The sequence below is a fragment of the Nerophis lumbriciformis genome, linkage group LG28 (assembly GCF_033978685.3).
Source record: "Nerophis lumbriciformis linkage group LG28, RoL_Nlum_v2.1, whole genome shotgun sequence".
Classification (NCBI taxonomy): domain Eukaryota; kingdom Metazoa; phylum Chordata; class Actinopteri; order Syngnathiformes; family Syngnathidae; genus Nerophis; species Nerophis lumbriciformis.
The window spans coordinates 30,976,348-30,988,066 of NC_084575.2; the positions used below are offsets into that span (position 1 = coordinate 30,976,348).

At 32.4% G+C, this 11,719-nt stretch overlaps 1 protein-coding gene across 2 annotated transcripts in view; it reads right to left on the bottom strand.

Moving 5' to 3' along the window:
• gata2a (GATA binding protein 2a) overlaps positions 1-11,719 on the bottom strand; it is a 37,299-nt gene that overhangs the window by 17,463 nt on the left and 8,117 nt on the right. Inside the window, exon 4 of one of the 2 annotated variants that reach the window (XM_061924056.1) lies at positions 7,465-7,610. In XM_061924056.1, coding sequence (XP_061780040.1) covers positions 7,465-7,610 — 146 coding nt within the window. Of the gene's footprint in view, positions 1-7,464; positions 7,623-11,719 lie in introns of both variants that reach the window. The other variant, XM_061924055.1, reaches the window with a different exon arrangement.

The following is an 11,719-nucleotide window of genomic DNA, read 5'->3' on the forward strand; positions in this document are numbered from 1 at the left end:
ACTGTGCAGTCGGTCTTTGGAGTTTTGACGACAGGTACGGCGCCAGAGTCTGTTGAAATAAAGTGTTTCTCGCCTTCCAGTCGGTAATTTTAATGTGCTGGCAGCAGCCAGCGTCATCTCAGAAGACCCTCGGGTGCCGTGAATGTCAATCAAGTGACGAAAGTGACGTCATAGTGAAGATTTATGATCGCTCATTTTTAGGACTATTTTTTTAATGCCTGGCTGGTGATCGACTGACACACCCTCCGAGATCGACCGGTAGCTCGCGGTCGACGTAATGAGCACCCCTGGTTTATAGGGTTAGGCGCAATAAGTGTTCAACTTCAGCCTAAACCCTTTTGGTCTGCAACATTTTTAATTTATGAATGTACAACTGTTTGTTTATGTAAAACTGTTTGTTTATTTTGTTGACCACTGACGGAAGAAAATAAAAATGTCATATAATTTTAGAAAATAAGGACTTGGTTTAAACTGAGCCACGAGCCATCGAGAACTCTGGTGCCTCGCTTCCATCGCAGATCAATTCTACACACATAATAAGAAACATTAACTTTACATGCACCAACCCTCTGGGTCTGAGCAGCATCCATGTTGTTCCTTTAAATGAAATCCAGGTGCACAGTGATACTGTTGCCCGGCCACACTCCCCATTTTATTTCCAATGCAAAATAATAGAATCAAGTGAACATTTCAGAAAAGAAAAAAAAAAGCTTTGCATCCCAATTGTGCACACCGAGAGTGATAAACAGGAGAGGAACATAAATCCATGTATTTTCCAATTCCCACACCCTCTCGGCCCATCTCTTTACAGCGTATAAGCGGCTCCTCTAGTGTTGTGATAATCTCTTTACAGTATATGTCAGTCTGGCCAGAGAGAATGCGGCGTGCCGGGTGAAGGCGGAAACAGCCGGGAGCCTGACTTCCTTATCTGGGCCGGGCAGATATCCGGATAGGAAACAACTGGATGCCCCTTTGAACACGGCTCTGACAAACACTTGAGTTGAAAATGCAAAAAGCTGCAGCCACATAGGCAGAGCCGGTGGAAAATGGAATGGGCTCTTTTTTTTTTTCATTTCTGTGGCTAAGGAACAACTCGGGAAAACATTTCCATTATAAACTGTTAAAGAAGTAAATGTGTAAATTCTGATAGTCCTACCTGTTTCTAACATCCGTAATTAACACATGAAAAACCAGAGGAAACTAATTATTTTGAATTTATGATTTAACTATCATTCATTTAATTATTAAACACATCAAGCATCTTTATAATAATGAATTGACTAGGCTAAAATTGATATTTTGTCAAGTTATTTATTTGCATTACTGTTTAATAGAGTAACAATAATAATAATAATAATAGATTTTATTTGTAAAAAGCACTTTACATTGAGTAAACAATCTTTAAGTGCTACAGTGTATAAAAAAATAAAAAGATAATAAAAAATAAAAATAAAACAGCCAAATACCGTAATTTTCGGAGTATAAGTCGCACCGGCCGAAAATGCATAATAAAGAAGGAAAAAAACATATATAAGTAGCACTTTTTGGGGAAATTTATTTGATAAAACCCAACACCAAGAATAGACATTTGAAAGGCAATTTAAAATAAATAAAGACTTTTTGCCGATACCCGATATTCCGATATTGTCTAACTCTTTAATTACCGATACCGAGATCTACCCGATACCGATATATACAGTCGTGGAATTAACACATTATTATGCCTATTTTGGACAACCGGGTATGGTGAAGATAAGGTCCTTTTTTTAAAATGTTAATCAAATAAAATAAGATAAATAAATTAAAAACATTTTCTTGAATAAAAAAAGAAAGTAAAGCAATATAAAAACAGTTACCGTATTTTTCGGAGTATAAGTCGCACCGGAGTATAAGTCGCACATGCCGAAAATGCATAATAAAGAAGGAAAAAAACATATATAAGTAGCACTTTTTGGGGAAATTTATTTGATAAAAGCCAACACCAAGAATAGACATTTGAAAGGCAATTTAAAATAAATAAAGAATAGTGAACAACAGGCTGAATAAGTGTACGTTATATGAGGCATAAATAACCAACTGGTATGTTAACGTAACATATTATGGTAAGAGTCATTCAAATAACTATAACATATAGAACATGCTATACGTTTACCAAACAATCTGTCACTCCTAATCGCTAAATCCCATGAAATCTTATACGTCCAGTCTCTTACGTGAATGAGATAAATAATATTATTTGATATTTTACGCTAGTGTGTTAATAATTTCACACATAAATCGCACCATCAAACTATGAAAAAAACTGTGACTTATAGTCCGAAAAATACGGTAGCTATAACTAGTATGCATATATCTTAAAAAAAAAAAAAAAAAGGCTTTTTTTAAAAAGAAGGGTTTTTAAGCCTTTTTTAAAAGCATCCACAGTCTGTGGTGCCCTCAGGTGGTCAGGGAGAGCGTTCCACAGACTGCGAAAAACAGAAAGCCCGGTCTCCCATTGTTCGTAGATTTATCCTCAGCGGTCGGAGGAGGTTGGCTTGTCCGGAGCGGGGGTTGTCGTGTGGAGGATTTGGGGGTGAGTAATTCTTAAACTGCTACGTGTACCACTAGTGATACGCCAAATAATCACCTGAAGCACAGAGTTTTATTCTATTATACTCAAACACAGCGTTACTGTTCAAACTGTGTGTAATGGCCATACAAATAAATATACTTGTTAAATAAAATCTTAAATACTTATAAATATGCTACTGTATTTTGATCTTGTTTAATATGGTGGTACTTTGAGCAGAGTGTTTTCTGAGGTGATACTTGTTGAAAAAAATGTTTAAAACCACTGTTATATATTTTCCGAGTGCACAGTTTTGGCCAAAAATTTTATATTTGTCTTTCTTTCTGAAAAAATAGATATTCTATTTAAATGTGTTTGTTAAAAGCTACGGCGGAAAGCACACTCTCTGGGCTTGTGGAGGCGGATCTCCGCTTGCATAGCGAATTGTTGGCCCTTCATGACCGTTAATTACCTAATAAATGCACGACGAAAGATCCGCACCTCTCACCTTTAATACATGCCACTTTGCGCTAATTGTAGCAACAAAGTCGCAAAATTGGCCAAAAAAATTACCTTCTAAACTTCCCTGGCAAAGCAGGTGTGTTGAGAAGCTTAGTTACGATACGTACTGCAAACAAAACCATAATATGTCCTTCATACCGACAGCCATCAGACTGTATAATGCATATGTTCCTTTTTGACTGTACTTAAATGTATAATAGACTGTATTTATGTTATTCACATGTGAATAATGCTGTATAATAGACTGTATTTGTATTATTCACATGTGAATAATGCTGTATAATAGACTGTATTTATGTTATTCACATGTGAATAATGCTGTATAATAGACTGTATTTATGTTATTCACATGTGATTAATGCTGTATAATAGACTGTATTTATGTTATTCACATGTGAATAATGCTGTATAATAGACTATTTATATTATTCGCATGTGAATAATGCTGTATAATAGACTGTATTTATGTTATTCACATGTGAATAATGCTGTATAATAGACTGTATTTATGTTGTTCACATGTGAATAATGCTGTATAATAGACTGTATTTATATTATTCACATGTGAATAATGCTGTATAATAGACTGTATTTATGTTATTCACATGTGAATAATGCTGTATAATAGACTGCATATATGTTATTCACATGTGAATAATGCTGTATAATAGACTGTATTTATATTATTCACATGTGAATAATGCTGTGTAATAGACTGTATTTATATTATTCACATGTGAATAATGCTGTATAATAGACTGTATTTATATTATTCACATGTGAATAATGCTGTGTAATAGACTGTATTTATATTATTCACATGTGAATAATGCTGTATAATAGACTGTATTTATGTTATTCACATGTGAATAATGCTGTGTAATAGACTGTATTTATATTATTCACATGTGAATAATTCTGTATAATAGACTGTATTTATATTATTCACATGTGAATAATGCTGTGTAATAGACTGTATTTATATTATTCACATGTGAATAATGCTGTGTAATAGACTGTATTTATGTTATTCACATGTGAATAATGCTGTGTAATAGACTGTATTTATATTATTCACATGTGAATAATGCTGTGTAATAGACTGTATTTATGTTATTCACATGTGAATAATGCTGTATAATAGACTGTATTTATGTTATTCACATGTGAATAATGCTGTATAATAGACTGTATTTATATTATTCACATGTGAATAATGCTGTATAATAGACTGTATTTATATTATTAACATGTAAAAAATACGTAAATGTTTATTGTCTATTGTGAGCGAACTGTTGTGCTGAATTTCCCCCAGGGATCAATAAAGTACTTTCTATGCCATTCTATTCTATTCTATAATAAAAACAGGAGCCCATAATAGCTTGCAGGCCCATGACAGAGAGAGAAAAATATATTTAACGATTTTATTTTATTTTAACATCATCATACTTAATCATTTTACGATTTAAAATCGATTAACCTAAGATATATATTGATTTGCTGTAGATTACAGGTGTCAAACTCCAGGCTCAGGGGCCAGATGTGGCCCGCCACATCATTTTATTTGGCCCTCGACAGCCTGGAAATAATATGTATCAATAAAGTACTGTAAGTTTTCTTCCTAAATGTATTCTTTCTTTCTATTTCGGGAGGAGAAAAAAATATATGTACTCCATGTAATCGCAAATTATGTTATATTAAATATTGTCTAATTATGCAAAAATATAGAATCAAGCATTCAAACCATTTGTTTAAAATAGAAATGAATACTAATAATAATAATGATTTCAAAGCAAGTTATCCATCAAATTGTGCAATAGATTTTCTGGTTAGAATAGAATAGAATAGATCTTTATTGTCATTGTACATTGTACAACGAAATTGCAATAGCAAACTCATTTAGTGCAAATTCATACTGACACATAAAAACATAAGAACATGGTACTAAGATAAATAGAGAAAAATAAATACATTAAAAAACATAAAATACCAAGCACACAGCTCACATGCACAGTAATTTTTTTTATGCCTTGTGTTCAGCGACACTATTGCTCTCAGTAAATAACTTTCACAGTAAATTGTGAAATTTTCTGTGGTTTTTACAGCATTTTTTTCTAAATGAAAAAAAACGGTACTTTTTTTTTTTACTGTAATACACTGTGGTGCCGTTTTGGCATTTACAGTAATACACAGAAAAATCTACAGTTTATTTGAGGTTAAAAAAAAAAATCAAAAAATTTAAATGGCAGCTCAAGCGCCAAAATTTTACAGTTTTTTTTATTTACAGTAAAAAAAAAAATTCAATTTTACAGTAAATTTTACAAAATTTTTCTCTAAATGAAAAAAAAAATACTTTTTTTACTGTAATAAACTGTGGTGCTGTTTCGGCATTTACAGTAATACACCGAACAATCTACAGATGTTGATTTGAGGTAAAAAAATAAATAAATAAAATAAAATAAAAAGTTAAATGGCAGCTCCAGTGTCAAAATTTTAGTTTGTTTTATTCACAGTAAAAAAAACAAATGTAAATTTTACAGCATTTTTCTCTAAATTAAAAAACTGTACTTTTTTTTACTGTAATAAACTGTGGTGCCGTTTTGGCATTTACAAAAAATAAAAAATTAACTGGCAGCTCAAGTGCCAAAATTTTACAGTTTTTTTTATTTACAGTAAAAATAAAACAAATGTCAATTTTACAGTAAATTTTACAGCATTTTTGTCTAAATGAAAAAAACTTTTATTTTTTTTAACTGTAATAAACTGTGGTGCCGTTTTGGCATTTACAGTAATACACAGAAAAATCTACAGTTTATTTGAAAAAAAATCAAAAAATTTAAATGGCAGCTCAAGCGCCACAATTTTACAGTTTTTTTTATTTACAGTAAAAAAAAAAAGGTCAATTCTACAGTAAATTTTACAACATTTTTCTCTAAATGAAAAAAAAAATACTTTTTTTACTGTAATAAACTGTGGTGCTGTTTCGGCATTTACAGTAATACATCGAACAATCTGCAAATGTTGATTTGAGGTAAAAAAAAAAAAAAATAGTTAAATGGCAGCTCCAGTGTCAAAATTTTACAGTTTGTTTTATTTACAGTAAAAAAAACAAATGTCAATTTTACAGTAAATTCTACAGCATTTTTCTCTAAATTAAAAAAACTGTACTTTTTTTACTGTAATAAACTGTGGTGCCGTTTTGGCATTTACAAAAAATAAAAAATAAACTGGCAGCTCAAGTGCCAAAATTTTACAGTTTTTTTTTTATTTACAGTAAAAAAAAACAAATGTCAATTTTACAGTAAATTTTACAGCATTTTTCTCTAAATGAAAAAACCGTTTCTTTTTTTTAACTGTAATAAACTGTGGTGCCGTTTTGGCATTTACACACAAAAAAAACTGGCAGCTCAAGTGCCAAAATTTTACAGTTTTTTTTATTTACAGTAAAAAAACAAATGTCAATTTTACAGTAAATTTTACAGCATTTTTCTCTAAATGAAAAAAAACGTTTCTTTTTTTAACTGTAATAAACTGTGGTGCCGTTTTGGCATTTACCAAAAAAAAAAAAAAAAAAAAAAAATTGGCAGCTCAAGTGCCAAAATTTTACAGTTTTTTTATTTACAGTAAAAAAAACAAATGTCAATTTTACAGTAAATTTTACAGCATTTTTCTCTAAATGAAAAAAACGTTTCTTTTTTTTAACTGTAATAAACTGTGGTGCCGTTTTGGCATTTACCAAAAAAAAAAAAAAAATTGGCAGCTCAAATGCCAAAATTTTACAGTTTTTTTATTTACAGTAAAAAAAAAACAGTCAATTTTACAGCAAAATTCTGGCAACTGAGCTGCCTTTTTGTATCATAAAAACAGCAGACTGTTTTTCCATTTACATTAATACACTACATTTTGAGGTGAAATTATCGCAACTTACCATATTTTTTTTACATTTTATTTTAAATTCCCTGGCAATTTTTTTTTACATTTTAGTTTGAAAAAAATCTACTGATAAAATGCATTGGAAAAATTTTTGTAATACCGGTAATAGTATTCACTGTTCGAAGCCAAACATAACTGCGATGTGGCCCTCAGTGAAAACCACTTCTAGATGCTTCATGACTATGCGGCGATATCAGCATCTCAGTTGAAGCAACATGGGCATTGGTATCAGTAACAGTATCAGAAGTAGCAGCAATAATGATAGCAGGAACAATGGCAATAGTAGCAGAGTAGTAGTAGGTCATGAAGGTGGATCATCAGGGGGTGAGGGCAACAAACAATTACCGGAAGATCATAGGGAAAATATAACTTTCCTGGAATTGTGCTGCAGGCATCTGCTTTTTTGCTCATATTTGGATACCTTCTCCCCCGTGTGGTGAAGCGTACGAGTCGGGACTCACCAGTCTGCGTTTGGGCTTGATGAGCGGTCGATTCTGGCCGTTCATCTTGTGGTACAGTCCGCAGGCGTTGCACAGGTAGTGGCCGGTACCGTCCCGCCGCCACAGAGGGGTGGAGGTGGCGCCGCAATTGACACACTCACGGCCCTCTGCGTATAATTCAAGAGGCGACAAGAAGAATTTTTATATAATTAAAAATGTCTGGCTCGGTCGGTATCACACAATGACTGCTGGATGACCCCAACGGACCGTTGAAGTCAGACTGAGTCCACGTGCGTCATTAACCTGGCACGACGTTAAATTATAGCCAAAGACACTAAATGTGTTCATGCTTCAAAATAGACAACAATTGTGTTGAAATGCAGCAAATCAAACATGCATAGTAAAAATCCCCCCCCCCTTTGTACACTGCAAAAAGTCAAATCTAAGTAAGATGAAATATCTCAAATAAGGGTGATTTTTGCTTATTTTCCGTCTGATAAGATCATTCTTCTCACTAAGCAGATTTTATGTTAGAGTGTTTTACTTGTTTTAAGTGTTTTGATCCTAAATGATCTCAGTAAGATATTACAGCTTGTTGCGGAGATTTGATGACCTATATTGAGTAAAACATGCTTGAAACTAGAATATCAAGTGTTGCAAAGCTGTGTCATCAACACTCACGAGTATAAAACTGCTTTTTCAAAGTAATAATTTCTTATTTCAAGCATGAAATAAAAAATTATGTCTCATAATTAAAACTTTACTGTTTTATTTTCAATTAAACAATAGAACATACGTACTCATATAGTAGTACAGTCGGCACAGTACAGCAAACTGACAGTTAATATATATATATATATATATATATATATATATATATATATATGTATGTGTGGGAAAAAAATCACAAGACTATTTCATCTCTACAGGCCTGTTTCATGAGGGGGGGTACCCTCAATCATCAGGAGATATATATATATATATATATATATATATATATATATTCCTTGCGCACTAATTTACTGAAAGAGCACGCACTTGGCGCGATTATGTCATGTTATCGATGGAAAAATGCAAGAAATGTAATGCCGAGCACATATCATTATGTCTCATAATTAAAACTTTGCTGTTTTATTTTCAATTAAACAATAGAACATACGTACTCGTATAGTAGTACAGTCGGCACAGTACAGCAAACCGACAGTTAATATTTAAACATTTAGCATGTGACATTTCTAACAATTTTGAACAGAAATAGTTCATGCACATTCAGATAAATTCTTCAAAATTACAATTAAAAAAATGTGGTTGTGGGCCGAGCTGAAAAAAAAATATATATATATATATATATATATATATATTCCTTGCGCACTAATTTACTGAAAGAGCACGCACTTGGCGCGATTATGTCATGTTATCGATGGAAAAATGCAAGAAATATGTAATGCCGAGCACATATCATTATGTCTCATAATTAAAACTTTGCTGTTTTATTTTCAATTAAACAATAGAACATACGTACTCATATAGTAGTACAGTCGGCACAGTACAGCAAACCGACAGTTAATATTTAAACATTTAGCATGTGACATTTCAAACAATTTTGAACAGAAATAGTTCATGCACATTCAGATAAATTCTTCAAAATTACAATTAAAAAAATGTGGTTGTGGGCCAAGCTGTAAATTATATATTCCTTGCGCACGCACTTGGCGCGATTATGTCATGTTATCGATGGAAAAATGCAAGAAATATGTAATGCCGAGCACATATCATTATGTCAAGATAATGGCACTAGCATTTACTTAATTGAAGAATATTTTTCAACATATTGAGAAAAAAAGGTCTCATATTTGTTTTTTCTACCAAGAAAAGTGCACTTGTTATTAGTGAGAATATACTTATTTTAAAGGTATTGTTGGGTTCATTGAGGTTAGCTAATTTGACTTGTTTTGGAAAGTCTTGACAAGCCACATTTTCTTGTTCTATTGGCAGATAATTTTCCTTAGTTCAAGTAAAATACCCCTAATTTTTGTATTTTTTTACTCTTGTTTTTGAACACTGACTTTTTGCAGTGTGTAAAAAAAGATGTGAAAAAAAATGCTTTTTTTTTTTTTTTTTTTACCATTTTTTACCAGCATGAATATTTTTATTATTATTGCTTCCTTATTTGTGATTATTTCAAGCTGATTATCAGATCCTTGGGCTGGGTGATATGGCAAAAAAAAATAATAATAATAAAATAAAAAAAATAAATCTTGATTCATGTCACAATTTCGACATTGTTTTTTAACTGACAGTTTTAACGCATCTGTTCTAAAAAAACAAATAAACTAAGGATAAATTCAACAGTTTATTACTATTTGTATTGTTGGGTTCATTGAGGTTAGCTAATTTGACTTGTTTTGGAAAGTCTTGACAAGCCAAATTTTCTTGTTCTATTGGCAGATCATTTTGCTTAGTTCAAATAAAATGTTTTTTTTTTTCTCTTGTTTTTGAACACTGACTTTTTGCAGTGTATATTTGTCCCACACCAGTTTGACTCTCTCCGAACCGGCCTGTTGCTCAACTCTCCTAATTCAAGTATCCCATTCTCCCCAGAGTATCGCCTCATTATTGCTGATATAATACCAGCGACACCCAATGTCCCACCCTTTCGCTCTACAATGGAATTTGACCTGAGCAAAAAAAAAAAAAAAAAAAACTTGGTTCCTTTTGAAATGCATCACGGTGCTTTTTTTTTATACCTCCTTTTGTCTTCCCCTCAAGTGTTTCGCAAGTCCGGCAAAGCGCATTAAAGCAGGGGTCATTAGTACTTTAAATATTCATCAGCGAGCACCGGCGTCTTACGCAACGTTTTAGTGTTGAAATTAAGAAAAACGGGAAGATGAAAGGTTTTTCTTTGAAAAGGCAGGCAAAGAAGAGGAGGGTCGGGGGTTTTAGGGCTAATTCAAAAGGAAGCAATTGTAAAGTATATTTACAATATTGTACAATTACATTGATTAATCGCGGTAAATTACTTGTATGCATTATTTAAATTAACTTTAAGAAAGATCACAATTGAAGTTAAAAAGTGGCTTTGGAGCAATCGAAGCTGCTCACCCGGCCAATAAGGTGGACACTATGTTTGACACATCAACTTAATGTGTATTATATTTATCCATGAGAGCATTTTTGTTGTAAATCGTGAGGTGTGTCTGTTAAAATCATGGTTGTTTTTACAAATTATGTATTCTATTGTCTTTGTGTGATGATGTCAATGAGGTGTGGTTGCATTGTATATTAAGTATGTGTCCATGAAAGGGCATTTTTATGACTTTTCTTTATTTGATTACATGCTATAGTATGATTTTATTGCATGATTTTTGTATTCCTTTAATTTAGGTATAATTGAGCTTAATGTTTAATTTAGGTATAATTGAGCTTAATGTTTCTGTGCATTGTACCTTCAAATAAAGACTAACCTATAATATTTGGACACAAATGCAATTTTACTGCCAGAATGTCAAATAGGAACATTTTTCAATTTTTCTACTTTAACAGTTTTTATCTAAAGTCCCCTCGCTCATCTTTGCACTATATGCTCACGCTCCGTGTAACAATCCACGCTGCCTATCCACGGTTAAGGTAGAAGAGCATGCACGGTCAAAATAAATGGTGTGATTTAATCTCTGTATATGCATGATTAATGCGATTACATTATAGTGATCAATCACATGAGTTAACTCTTTCAAAAAAAAAATAATATTCTTTTTTTTTTCAAATCAAATTAACCACTTTTGAATTTAGATTAATCATGATTAATCACGTTTTCTACAAAAAACTTTTCTTACCGTATTTTCGGACCATAGGGCGCACCCAGATTATAAACAGGATTATTCAGGATAATTTTATACAAAAGGTGCATCAACGGGGTTATATTGTGTGCTTTTTCTACATTTAAAACTCTATCTTGTGGTCTACATAACATGTAATGGTGGTTCTTTGATCAAAATATTGCAAAGATTATGTTTTTTACAGATCATCTTCAAGTCGCTTTCTTCAGGATGCGCCGTCTTATTTTTGTGGCTCCACTTCAAAAACGTCTTCTCCCCGTCATGGACGGGAGTGGAAGAAGTGTCAAAAGATAGAGCTGTTTTATAGACTTACAGATATTTACTTCAATCAATAACGGAGCAGCATCTCCTCGTCCGTGGCTCACTAGTCCCGTGAAAAACCGTCCGACCGGAACTCTCTAATAACTAAAGTTCCTTGGGTGAATAATGTAAACTCACTA